Source organism: Centroberyx affinis, unplaced genomic scaffold (genome assembly GCF_046629955.1).
Source record: "Centroberyx affinis isolate AG114_WGS23_722 - 3 ecotype Tasmania unplaced genomic scaffold, CSIRO-AGI_Caff_v1 ptg002151l_1, whole genome shotgun sequence".
Lineage (NCBI taxonomy): Eukaryota > Metazoa > Chordata > Actinopteri > Beryciformes > Berycidae > Centroberyx > Centroberyx affinis.
Genome location: NW_027280468.1, coordinates 608349 through 622793, shown reverse-complemented (window position 1 = coordinate 622793; position 14445 = coordinate 608349). Strand labels below are relative to the sequence as shown.

The 14445-nt window shown below is 38.4% G+C and overlaps 1 protein-coding gene and 1 pseudogene across 1 annotated transcript; both read right to left on the bottom strand.

Annotated features, from left to right (window-relative positions):
• Window positions 1-3908: 3908 nt before the first annotated feature.
• LOC139654791 (UDP-glucuronosyltransferase 2C1 pseudogene) lies at window positions 3909-5466 on the bottom strand (annotated as a pseudogene).
• Window positions 5467-8225: 2759 nt separating this feature from the next.
• On the bottom strand, window positions 8226-9716 carry LOC139654792 (UDP-glucuronosyltransferase 2A3-like). The gene has a single exon (XM_071531962.1). It carries the CDS (start codon window positions 9699-9701, stop codon window positions 8226-8228), a length of 1476 nt encoding a protein of 491 aa, XP_071388063.1. The 5' UTR covers window positions 9702-9716.
• Between the last annotated feature and the right edge of the window lie 4729 nt (window positions 9717-14445).

The window sequence follows — 14445 nt, the reverse complement described above, 5'->3', positions numbered from 1 at the left end:
TCCCTCCACAGGAACAACCAGAACCTTCCCTCCATGACAGGCTGGCCAGAGAGCCATGCAAAATGTCACAAGGAGACAGTAGGTCATGGTTCCTGCACAATGTTCCATTGCTTTCCTGCAATATGGATAAAAATAAACTTCAGTACCTCAAGTCAAAGAAGTTGTTGAGCTTTGCTGCATTGGTCTGTTTTATTCCTACTTTTACAAATGATTAATGAAAAGGCCTCACTCAGATAGCATAATATTGTAAAGGCAGAGATACAGGAGTGCAACTGGTTTCCATCAAATGCACTAATAGGGCGTTCTTTAGCAATACTACACAGGCTTCTTTATGGCTATAGCCTATGCTTGGACAAAGGAAAATGTTAAACACTGATCCAATGCTCAGAGAACAAGGTAAGAGAGAGCATGTAATGGCCCAATAAACAAGCAAATGCAACATTATTTTCACAATGTTTTTTGTGTTTTCTTTATATCCTGAATGCTGTCTTTATATCCTTAACTGCATGTTACTGCAAGTTGAAACACATTTTGCACTTTTACCACGGTCCCTGAACACTCGCCACTTGGACAGATATTTAGCATTACTTGCAATTGTTTTGTGATCATTCGTGGTGTTGCGTTAAGGCTGTAGAAAAACCCCCAGAGAAGACTCGGTGCTGTTGTAAAATATTTAAAACAAAACGCAGCGCGCTCGGGTAGCCTACTGGTTAAGATGCATACCTCAGGACCGCAACGTCTGCGGTAGGAATCCGGCTGAGGACTTTTGTTGCATGTCGCCCCCCATCTCTCTCTCTCCGTTTATTTTTCCTGTCTTTGATCGTTGAACGTTCAGACCATATTTCACCGGTGTAATATCGCGGTGAAATATGGTCTAAATGTGAACGTTCAATCAACGTCTTCAAATAGTCGGTGAAAAAACTTTCACTTTTGAACCTGTTTTGAACGTCTTTTCATCGGTATTTGTAGCTCCGAGGAGGGTCAAGATAAAACAAAAAAACAAAAACAAAAACGAAGTCAGAGACCGGCCACCCCCCCTCTTCCCTCTTCCCTCTTCCCTCTCATAAATAACGAACAGTCCAATTAGGTACACAATGTTACCTTCAGAAGCAACCTAATTATTTGGGTGGTCTATAATAATAATGGTTCAGAATGAACAATCACATATTTCAATATAATACACCTGTTTTAGAGAGGACCCTCAGGTAGTTAATAAAACCTGAGGCAAAGACTCAATCGTAATGACCAGAACTTTCCAAAGTAAGTAAAAGATCAAGCAAAGCAGATATAAGGAGAAATGTACAAAACGTTGTTTCAGTCTCTGAACCACATGGGGACAGTCCATCATATCATCAAGCAATGAATGAATGTGGGCAAAACAGAAGCTGCCTCGACATTATAACTATGTGGTCTTGACTACCTGTCCACTTTCTCACCTGGTTCTCTCTCTCTCTCTCTCTCTCTCTCTCTCTCTCTCTCTCTCTCTCTCTCTCTCTGTGCCGACTCCATCCTGCTCTCTCCTTCTCTCCCTTTCTATCCTCCTCTCTCCCTCTTTGTGCTGTCAACCAAAATGCAAATATAACAACCAAACAGAGTATTTATAATCTAATAAGAGGTATAAATTGATCCATATTAATTTATACCATTTTTATAATTGCACATTGGGTTGCTGTGGACAATGCAGTCGGGTAACGTCATTTTGACCTTAGTCTCTCACCTGAACCTGGCTGTTTTCTTGAAAAAAAGAAAATCGTATATCCATCTATGGAAAAACAGACATTTCCAATGAGTGAGGGTTTGTTCCAATGCTTCAATTCTCTGTCCATAAATGTACTGTAAATATAACATGAAGCCCAATTCTATCAGAATAAGAAACATTGTGACTACTTTAACTAAAATAATAAAGTGCATCAGTTAAAATCTCCCCAAAATACCACCTGAAGACCTCATGACCTTGAAAAACACTTTAGAAAACTTAATGCTGTGATGCAGTATCAATAACTTTTGAAAATTGGAGATTTGTGCGATTTTGACAATTTTGACGATTGGATGACAAGTACTATTTTCTGAAAATGGCTCAGAAAAACCCACTTATCTTCAATGCACCTGGACATCCCATACATTTTCTGAATGGTCTAGGTGTCTAGAGTTTCATGAGGCTGTGATTATCCTAGAGCTCACAATAGGTCATTTTATGCAGTAAGGTCAAGTTTTAAAAAATGCTATCATCACAGTGAAATGGTTACTATGAGGTCATATTTCATCACACATGAATGCAATCAAGCTCTTTGGATTTACAAGAGTCTCAGCTTTGTAGCCATACCCAATTTATACAATTCCATGACTGTTTAGGTACCACAGTGTGCAGAAATAGGAAAAGAAAAAAAGGTGAGAATAACATCTTTTCACTGCATGCAGAACACTGTGTCTTTAGGACCCTGGTGCTCATATACCCTATGTAGCTGACATATGTCAGACATGGCTGTAAAGCTAAGACTCTTGTGGTTCTAATGAGCCCAATTTCATTCAGATATCTTGATGTAAGAGGTCAAGGGACCCATTTGAAAATAGTCATGCCCATTTACCTTTGTCAAAAACATACTTATTTTGGAGCTACGTCGGGTTTAATTATTAATATTTTTTAGGGGTGCTGAGATGAAATTTACGTGGGCTTGAGCACCCCTAAAAAGAGTCTAAAATCGCCAATGGTCAAAGATTATATGCAATGAAATGTGTTTTGATTATTTCCATTCATAATTCCCTATCATCTTTGCTTACCAGTTTATGCTTTAAAACAGATTATTTCATTCGTTCACACATTCGGTCACTCACTCACTCACTCTCAATTATTTATCCATTTATTTATTCTGTTTTTTTATATGTTAAAATGATATCCCTACCCTAGTTAATGATTAGGCCAGGCCTGCACCCATGATGGGACAAATAGGTTCCTAATTTATCTTGTCTGCTTACTATCATATGGTGATAGTGATTTCAGACTGTTATATGGAATCGGATATGAAATGTAATCAATGTAATAGATGTTGTTAGCTGTTTTCTTATAGCTTAGCTTAGTTCCAATGCAATGTTTACTGAATTCAAAATGACATTAATTTGAATTGCCAACATTATGTCGATATCCATGATTTGTTCATATCTGTTTCTTGAGTCATTTCTTTAGTCTATGTATTTTTAGCTTTAATTTCTTAACAAAAACATACAAAGTTAATTCAGTATTATCAGAGAAGATAACTTTGTCCTGCCTTACTGCAGAATTGTGGCTAGAGGGCGCTGAAGAATTGGCAAAGAGAATTCCTAGTGCATTATTACCACTGACATGAAAAGTGTACCCTTTTGAACTGCTTTGGGTCGGGTATCTAGGTTTGGTAAACAGCAGATACATGTACAAGTATGTACATAAATAAAACAGAGTGAGGGCATCTTTGTGACCAAAGGCCAGCAAACCAGACTGATTTAACTTTACAGAACAACTCTCAGATCCATTTTACATCCAAAAAAGTTTGATGAAAATTCACTTTTTTATTAAATAATTAGTATTTCAAACAATAATTAATTGACCCCTATTATGGAATATACCATTTAAAGCTCTGAATACAAAGATCAACAACAACAAACAACAAAAACTATCACCCACAATGTGTCTGTTTTTCCATGTTGGGTCACATTTCAAGGTCTCACAGTCTATCCAGTAAAGGCCTTAGTCGAACATGAAGTGTACAAACTACAAAATCAATATTGATTAGGATTTCTGGATTTCCTTTTGTTTCCACCCCAAATCTATATTTCTACATTTTCAACATATCTGAAACAAAGCAAGCAGTGAAACAGCCAATAGTCTGGGCATCCACAGTAGGAGTAGACTACCAGGGGATTCTGTGGGACCTGGAGTGCAGGTGAGCTGCACTTTACTATCAGGAATTTATGTCTCTAGTGCATTTATTCACGTTTAATTTTTTGTTTACAACACATCCTAAAACAAAACCTTATCAAGGCAAAAGCTAGTAGGATCAAAAGAAGTACAGTTGCTAGCAAGAACACAATAACATCTACAGAGTGGTAGGAATACCAAGGCATTCTGTAGGACTCTGTACGCAGGTGAGCAGCACCTTTGTGTCTCATGACAAACTCTATCCAGAAGAGGGCCCGGTCCAGTGGCTTCATTGGCTGATCTCTGTGCAGCCTGGAGAGTATCTGCATGTTCATCCTGTAGGAGGGCTCATGGAGGACTTCCTTTAAGGCCTCAAGGAAGTTGTTGTCTTTGTCCACTGTGGCTAATGTTAACATCTTAGCTGCTCCTCTCACTTTCAGACGCAGAAGGTTGTCATATTGGTCAAAAAACAAAGGTAGACCCACAACTGGAACCCCATGATAAATGGCTTCTTGAACTCCATTTGTTCCTCCATGAGCCACAAACAACCTTATCTTAGGATGTCCTAAAAGGTCATTCTGTGGCATCCAGTCAACTAATAAAGTGTTGTTGCCCAAAGTGGCTGGTCTGTCTCCAGTATAGCGCCATATTACTTTTTGAGGGAGTTGGGCAAAGGCATGTGCTATATGTTCTGATAAATCCATTGGAAGTTCACTGATAAATGTCCCAAGAGACATGATGATGACTCCATGCTCCCCAGAACTCTGGACAAAATCCTCCAATTCTTGAGGAAGAGGATTAGCAGGTTTACACTGGAATCCTCCCATATAGATAACGTTAGGCATTGTTGGGCGAGGGAACTCAAACACAAAGTCAACTCGCATGAGCCACAGGTCAGCACCCTGCACTAGCTCATGGAAATTAACTCCTGGTTCAAAGTACTCATTGCAAACAGCTTGGTATAGCTGCTCTATCCAATTGACCTGAAACTTAACTAGCAGGTAGAAAAACATGTTTTTTACTCTTTGAGGGAAAGTCATTTTTGTTGAGAGTCCTGAGCCAGGCATTGGTATGTAAGATAAAGGGGAAGGTGCGATAAACGAATGTCCCTCGTCACTTATTACCCACCGTACATTATAGACTAGAGGTAACTTTAGATAATGAGCCAGCAAAATCCCTGCGCCCCATGCTGGGTCAGTGAGAACCAAATCATACTGACTATTCTTAATGGTACTCAAAAATCTCTTGTCGTTCAGCATATTCCTTGCAAAATCACATGTCATTCGGTTCGCCTTATACATAGCAAAACTCATCTCTACTTGTAAACTTAGAAAATTTATTACAGAAACATTTCCCCTCTCTATGTCAACCATGTTCTTTAAAATTTGCTTGAGAAATTCTTTATCTGTGCCCTCCATAACAGGTATAGTGATTGAGTCATAATATGAAGATTCCTCCTTGATGTACCAGCTTTTATTATTCCGTATTATTGTAACAGAGTGTCCCTGAGAGTGAAGAGCTTTGATGAGGATGTCCATGTTCACCCAGTGGCTTCCCTCCATAGGAACAACCAGAACCTTCCCTCCATGACAGGCTGGCCAGAGAGCCATGCAAAATGTCACAAGGAGACAGTAGGTCATGGTTCCTGCACAATGTTCCATTGCTTTCCTGCAATATGGATAAAAATAAATTTCAGTACCTCAAGTCAAAGAAGTTGTTGAGCTTTGCTGCATTGGTCTGTTTTATTCCTACTTTTACAAATGATTAATGAAAAGGCCTCACTCAGATAGCATAATATTGTAAAGGCAGAGATACAGGAGTGCAACTGGTTTCCATCAAATGCACTAATAGGGCGTTCTTTAGCAATACTACACAGGCTTCTTTATGGCTATAGCCTATGCTTGGACAAAGGAAAATGTTAACGCTGATCCAATGCTCAGAGAACAAGGTAAGAGAGAGCATGTAATGGCCCAAAGCAATGTAACCTGACACAACTTTCCCTTAGTGCCACATACCACAAGAGCACCCAGGCATAAACGTACAAGGTCTACTAGTGGCTGACAGCCTGTGAATGACTGACAGGATGGGCCTCCTGTGATGTGACTGGTAATAGATAACAAGTGTACTGGCATAGCATGAACACGTACAAGTAACTCCATACATGTTCTACACAATTTTGTAAATCTACCCTAAATCAGAAGTCACCTCTGTGTTAGATATTTTAAACAAAATGAGAAATTGACATAAAACAGCAGTGAGTGAAAGATAGCACAGAATATGTGCTACTGAAACTCAATAGGGCTTGTCAAAGGTCTTCAGTCAAACAACTGACACATATAGCAATATTAATGACAGGTTTTACATCTTACATATACAATTACAAAACAGAATATTTTAATTATCAGTCCTATAATAATTGACAATTTATTTACCACATTAAATTTTCCAAAACACACAGATATAAACAGGAGCTTCTTGTTTCTACTTCTACTTGCCACTAATTACATCATATACAGTGTATTCATGTACATGCATGTGAATCATAGACAATAAATGGAAGATCACATTGATAGGCACTGTAAGAGTACTGAGGGTTTTCTAGGTATATGAGTAAATTTTTTTGTGCCGGATTTGCTAGCACCACTATAAGATACAGCTCATTAGATTGGGTACAGTTCAAATGTTCTATGTCTGCAATGTTGACCTATCATTTATTGTCAAAAAAGCAGCTCCACAAAGCAACATTAGATAATATCACAGATTAGAGGTATTGATTGTAACTGTGTGAAATCAATGTTCTCTTGCACAAATTGTTGATTTAACCGATAAAGACCATATGAATGATTTATGTTAATTTTATTTTAGGTTGGATTTACGCTTTACGTGGCTACATAATCTGTTCTCATGTCAAAGATAGGAATATAGTTTAAACATTTCCAGAGAGAATAGTGCCAAACGTAATATTATACCTTCATACCTTCATAAAATCATAGCCTTATTCAACCCTAACACTCATCTCCCTTGGACTTTGTGAAAGTCATGCAATCAATATTAGTTGAAAGTTCAAAAGTAGTAATTGTACAATATCATATCTTATAGCCATAAATATAGATTAATCTTTGCAAAACGTGTTGCAGACAAGAAGTAATGGACTGCAGTTACTTACAGAAAAACTATCTGTTACTGTCAAGGGATGTTGTGTGGAGTGAGTTACAAATAGTTTTGCACAATGGCCATGTTTAATTTGCTTTCTGAGCAAAGGTCAAAGTGCTATTGCTGACATTTTGATTTGCTTGTAACTTTTTACTCTTACAGTTTGCACTGACTTTTTCATGGATGTCCTATTTAATATTTAAAATTCACTACTGTTAAAAAGCAAACTATATTCTTTAAATCAATGTATCACTGTAGATTATTTTTATGATATTCATAATAAATCCATAACATTAACAGAATGCGCCCTTATGAGAGTCTAAACTAAAGAGTTAATTGACCTTATCTGATTTGATAAGTGGTTTTGACATTAACCCGCCATGTTCTCTGGCGGATGCCACCATCCAATATAGATACAATTGACCGCCAAAGGAGTACTCAGTCCTAGGGATTTAAAAACAGGAAAAAAAAAAGGTTCAGGACAGCAACATGTTCCCTTCAATCATATATTGGTCAACACGTGTCAGAGCAAGCTCTGCACATTGTTTTTCATTTATGTATTGTTCCCTGAATGAGGACCTTGCTCTGAAACGCATTGAAACGCAATCATCCAATAAATGATTGAAGGTAACATGTTGCCATCCTGAACCTTCTTTTTTTTCTCCTGTTTTTGGGTTTATGTAGTCTTAACATGCAATCATCAATAAACTTTTTTCCTCAGCCTACAATTAAATAAATGAAAATGTAAATGTAAATGAATCCCCCCCCCCCCCCCCCCCCCCACACACACACACACACACACACACACACACACACACACACACACACACCCACACACACACGCCTTCCTTCCACCCACACACAGCCTAAAAAGACTTCCTGGCGAGGATACACCTGTGCATCCTCCACAGAAGGAGACTTCTCTCGTCTCCTCCAGTATTGGGACAGATAATGAGAAAAACAGTAAAACAGGTGATGCTGTCACTGCAGGGAGCTTTACATATTAGAAATGTTATTATTATCATTGGTTGTTCATTCTTGTTCATATGACCTTATACTTTTTGACCAATAGCTTTGTTATATTCTATCTGTATTAACATGATCATGAATATTCAACACTGCAGATTAAATAAACATGTCAAACTACCACAGTAGAAAGCGTGGGACTTTGTACTGTGTATTGTCATTCTTTTTTTGTTTTTCTTTTCAAGTATTTCTTAAGACATACAAATCTGAAAAATGCAACAGGTAGAAAAGAAATCAGTACAACAGTAGCCAGCAAAGTCAAAACTACATCTGTAGAGTGGTAGGAATACCAAGGCATTCTGTAGGACTCTGTTCGCAGGTGAGCAGCACCTTTGTGTCTCATGACAAACTCTATCCAGAAGAGGGCCCGGTCCAGTGGCTTCATTGGCTGATCTCTGTGCAGCCTGGAGAGTATCTGAATGTTCATCCTGTAGGAGGGCTCATGGAGGACTTCCTTTAAGGCCTCAAGGAAGTTGTTGTCTTTGTCCACTGTGGCTAATGTTAACATCTTAGCTGCTCCTCTCTCTTTCAGACGCAGGAGGTTGTCATATTGGTCGAAAAACAAAGGTAGACCCACAACTGGAACCCCATGATAAATGGCTTCTTGAACTCCATTTGTTCCTCCATGAGCCACAAACAACCTTATCTTAGGATGTCCTAAAAGGTCATTCTGTGGCATCCAGTCAACTAGTAAAGTGTTGTTGCCCAAAGTGGCTGGTCTGTCACCTTTATGCCTCCAGATGACTTTCTGAGGTAATTTGGCAAAAGTTGCAGCTATCTCATTTGTTATGTCACCAGGAAGTTCACTGACAAAAGTCCCAAGAGACATGATGATGACTCCATGCTCCCCAGAACTCTGGACAAAATCCTCCAATTCTTGAGGAAGAGGATTAGCAGGTTTACACTGAAACCCTCCCATATAGATAACGTTAGGCATTGTTGGGCGAGGGAACTCGAACACAAAGTCAACTCTCATGAGCCACAGGTCAGCCCCCTGTAATAACTCATAAAAGTCAACATCCTTTCCAAAAAACTCATCACAAACAGCTTGATACTGAGGGCGGATTAAAAACCTATCGTGAGCTTGCCAGAGAAAGTAAAACATCAGATTTTTGACTCTTTGTACAAAAGTCAGTTTGTCTGACAGTCCTGAGCCAGTCATTGGAATGTAAGATAAAGGAGAAGGCGAAATGGCCAAATGTCCTTCCCCATTAATTATCCACCGCACATTATAGACTAGAGGAAGTTGAAGAGAGTGAGCCAACATAATACCCGCACCCCAAGCTGGGTCTGTGAGGACGAGGTCATACTTACTCTCCTTTAGACTATTCATTAAGTCTTTGTCTTTAAACATGTTTGTAGCCATTTTACACACCATTCTATGAATGTTAAACATTGCAGTAAACATCTGTACTTTTAAACTTGCAAAGTTTATCATTGAGCTCTCTCCCCTTTCTATATCAATTATTTTTCTGAGGATTGGGTTAACAAAGTCACGATCAAAGCCTTCAGTGACAGGAATGGTGATTGCATCGTAGTGTGGAGAGTCTTCTTTGATGTACCAGCTTTTAGTTGTCCGTATCACTGTAACAGAGTGTCCCTGAGAGTGGAGAGCTTTGATGAAGATGTCCATGTTCACCCAGTGGCTTCCTTCTAAAGGAACAATCAAAATCTTGCCTCCTTGACAAATTCTCCAGGACATAAATAGAATAAATGATAAGAGAAGACATAATTTTAAATTTCCACGTGGGACCATCTTTAATCTGAAATTTGAAAAACAAAAGAAAAAAGAAGAAAGCTTTGACACTACAGTAAGTAATGATGTGCATGCATAAGGTCTCAGGTTTGATTCCAACAAGAATCATGTGTCATTTCGAAGTGTCCTTGTGCTACTTGACACTGAAACACTACCAACTCACCATTGTGAGTTGCTCTGGATGAGAACACCAATTAAATGCCTAAAATGTGAATTTAAATAAGTATTTTGTATATTCAGAATTGCCCTGGATAAATACCAATTCCATAACATGAAATTACATATAGGATTAATTTTTGACGTACCTGTTTCGCATCAAGCAGCTCCGTGTGTGCGGCTCATACACTTATTCCTTAAACATCAGTTGTAAAAAAACGTAGATACAACTGAATACGTAACTTTTAATTCCAGGAAAGTTCACATAAGTGGATTAGGAATAAGCTCTTATTTTTTGAGCTTGTTTTTCTTCATTCAGTAATGCTTTCAAGACAATGTGGCCACTTTGTTGAGGAGATTGGCAGAAATGTGTTACGACTACTTACTTGCAGCTCCTTTTGTAGATTATTATCTAGAATGTTAATTAGTAGCTAGTAGTTAGTAGCTGTAGCCTTCAGTGGTTTATACATGTACTCAAGAGCGGTTTGAAAGAAAAACTGTATTTTCACTCAGTATGCTTTACTCCATGACATTCTACAAGGACTATCACAACATATCAACTAAAAAAACATTCCATTGCAAAGCAGTCCCTGCAAAAGATGGGGAAACTACAGGGAAATGAGAAAGGCTATGATGGGACAAGGTCATTGAGAGTGACACAGTGGGCGTTTTAAGAGTAATTAGATTAGTCTAAATCTAACAACATAGTATATTCAGTACTGTAATCTATAGCATAATCCCTTAATAAACAACATAATATAGAGCATGTTCCGTAGGCTTCCGTTAAATTTGTCCTTTTCATCCAGGTTCCAGTTGATTACTGTAGCTTTTATCCTATGCAGTGCTGTGATGCTCGGCCCTTTCAGAATAAAAACATTTATCTTAGTTTTGTGAATTGCATTTGTTGTTTTCTTGTTAAAAGTCCAGAGTAAGACTCACCTTTGATATTAATATGAGGGCAGACAGGACAAAGGAAACGACAATACTTTTCACCAGGAAAAGAATGTAGGAAAATTCTGCTGTTTTTCTCATTCGTCTACCTTCATCTAAAAGAGAAAATAACAGATAGATATTTTCTGTTTTTTAATGATAAACGTATTCAACCATTCAACAGTGTTCAATATTTCTTACCTGCTGTGGTCCCACAGTCTGCAAGATAACACAGGTGCCAAATTACAACATACCACTAGTATTTCACTTCCACACAACATGACAATATATCAGTTATTTATTCCAACTTAGATATTTTGGTCACATACAGACAGTTCCCTTGATTGATGCATTGTAGGCCATGGTGGCATTTCCATTGAAGAACTCCACAGAGCACATGAAGGTATTGCGGCTGTCCAGCCACATTCTCCAGGACAGACGCAGCCTGCTGGTCATGCTGTAGGAGCGTGCAGACTCTGACCACAGTGCTTGGCTGTCTGTCATAGCCTGACCCTGCTCCTGCTGGCCATTGATGTACCAGAGGACTGAGACATGGTTAGGGTAGAAGCCAGTGGTCACACACACCAGGGTCACACGTTGCTTCTCCCTCAGCTCCCTCATGGATGGAGGAAGGACTTCCACCTTAGGCTCCCATACATCATGTTCTGAGGAATAACAGCATTGGAGTTTGATTTGGGCATGTCAGAGGATCAGCATGTGATAATGCCTATTTCAGAGAATCTACAACTGGCCATAGCTGTAATTGAGGTGAAATTCAAAGTAGGAATGAGAAGGTGTCGGTAGATGTATCCAATGCTGTTCCCTATCACATATTGCCGTTGATCTCATCATATTTTAGGTGTTGAAATTCAAAATTCAACTATCAATTATACGTACAATATCATCACCTGAAACAAACATCTGAGAATATTATTTTCAAAGGTATAGCATTTCCACAGCTTTGTTTAAAAACACTATATTTTATGAAAATAATTCACAATTGCTTCCATTTCCATCATTCGATAATGCAAAATTATTTAGTAAGGGTTGTGAAAAGAAGGAACTTACCTAAAACTGTGAGTTTAGCACCTTCTCCAAAATAGGCTTCTTTACACAATGTTACTTCTACTGTATATTCAAACCAGTCCTTTTAATTATTTAATAGTTTTGAAAATCACTATATCTTAATATAGAAGCTTCAAATTATATCCATTCTGTTTTCAGTCACACAAACTGTCTGATCTGCCATATACAAGTGAATCCAGTATGTACCGCACTAAGCTGTTTGTTTTTTTGTTTTTTTTAATGATATCCAGGTGCATAATCCTAAACCCAAAGCTAAAACCAAAAGCTTAGTGAATGCCTGATTTGTTCTGAAAGCCAGAATGTCTCCCTGTCCTAGTTTGCTGCTTGCGACAGGTTCTGGTCCAACCATTCTGTGTAGTTGTATCACTGTGGTCCTTGCCCACAGTGTTGACTGTTATTCAAAAACAAAGGCACTACTGACACCTCTTCACACTGGGAGTCAGATGAGATACTGATGAAAAAGGGGGTTGGAAAAGCAACCTAAAAGCCTTGAATTATAGTTGTTTGCTGTTTATGACATCAATGAAAAAGTAGCACATCTGACATCATCAACTGAACATATTTACTGCAACGATTACATTTTAAAATCATGTAAATGGATTTTTGATTTAATTTATTCTGGTTTCGAATAAATTATTAGTACTGGAGGTTGTCTCCTTTTATAAATATCTTGGCATTTGCTTGATGACTGTCTTTCTTTTATACCTCATATAAATAATCTTGTAAAAAAAAAATGATGATGAAATGATTTCTACTACCTTTTTGCCTGTTCTTGATTATGATGACCATTAGTGCAATGTCTTTGCATGTTAGATATTGCGTATCACAGTGCTTTGAGATTTTTAAACCCTCACTCATTATTGTACATTATTATTGTACTCGGGCTGGTTGGCCATCTCTGTCCATGCGTAGACTCAGTCATTGCTATACTTTTATTTACAATTCTATTCTGGGTAAACTTCCATCCTACCTATGCACATTTATTGTACAGAGATCTGAATATACTTATAGTTTGAGATCCCAAGACATATTTTTGCTGTCTGTCCCTAATGCTCAGACAGTTGGGGGGGGGGGGGGGGGGGGGGGGGGGGGGTGAAAGGGTTTATGTTCTCTGCTCCCTGCTTGGAACAGCCTTCAGAGGTTTGAGAATTAGTAACTTTGTCGGAATTTAAAACTCTTCTAAGTTCTGTGGTGAATGACTCTATTGGTACCTGTCTCTGTTCTTAGGTACTTTATCTTGTTTTAGGATTGTGACCCACTTAGTAAATAGCTTTTGCTCTTTTACGTTCCTTTGTTGTTTTTAGTGTTTTAAGTTTGATGTAAGTTTTGTGTTTTTAGTTTTTAAGATGTTTGTTTAGTGCTTTGGCTTCTCTTTTTAACTGTTGTCTAGTGTTGTCCTGTCTGTAACTTTTTATGCCGCCATGTTGGCCAGGTCTCCCTTGAAAAAGAGATCTTTGATCTCAACAGGATTTTACCTGGTTAAAAAAAAAATCTATTGTATTGTATGTTCACATTTCAAGGTACAGTATATGTATAGATAAAAAAAAAATCTGCTATAATGGAGGGGATACATTTCACAAAGCAAATGGAAACAACTGCAGTCCTGTTTGTAGTTGCAAAGTGCTATATAAAGTTTCTCATGAATATGTGAGACTCATGGTTGATATTCATTCCTTGCTACGTCAATGTTGAGGCCAGCCGCCCACTCATGAATATTTATGAGCATGCCAGCAAACCAAAGGATTTCATTATAATGTCAAGCAGACCAAGCCATTATGTTACCCTTCTCGACCAAACAATGGCTCCCTCTAGTGGGGTGGCTGACCTGTTGAATGAACTCAGAATTATGTTACCTCTATGGGTGCACTGGTATCACTGTGGCCTTGCGAAGCTGCACAGAAGTACACGGCACTGTCTGAGAGATGCAGGTCTTTTATTAGAAGAGATCCTGAGGTCCTATGAAGTTTTCTGAGCTCTATTCTCCCTGTCTTGTTGAGGTCTTTGCCGAGCTTCACGTGCAAGAATCTGCAAGAATATTCGCTAGAAACTCTAACGACTCTCCAGGCTGCTGCTGGTACCAGGATATGTATGGGTGATTTATGAAACTAGAATTACAGAAAAGCAGAGCTGATTCCCCAATCTTCCTTAAATTATGCTCTGGTGTTAAAGTGATCATCTTGCCAAAGACTATGGATAATAAATAGGCAGAGAAAAAGCAGTACATGAAAAATGACATTATAATAGGTTAAAGGCGTTATCTGTAAGGTGACAGTGGAATGTGTAGGCTACGAATGTTTGTGCAGAAGCAGGAAACACAGGTCTCATTGCAAATAGGCCACCTCCCACATGCTATTTCCTCATATGTGTGTCAAACATCTGTCAAACATCTAGCCACGTTGCCGTATTCATCTGTTACAGGAGAAGTATTCATCATTGCGTCCTGTAACAC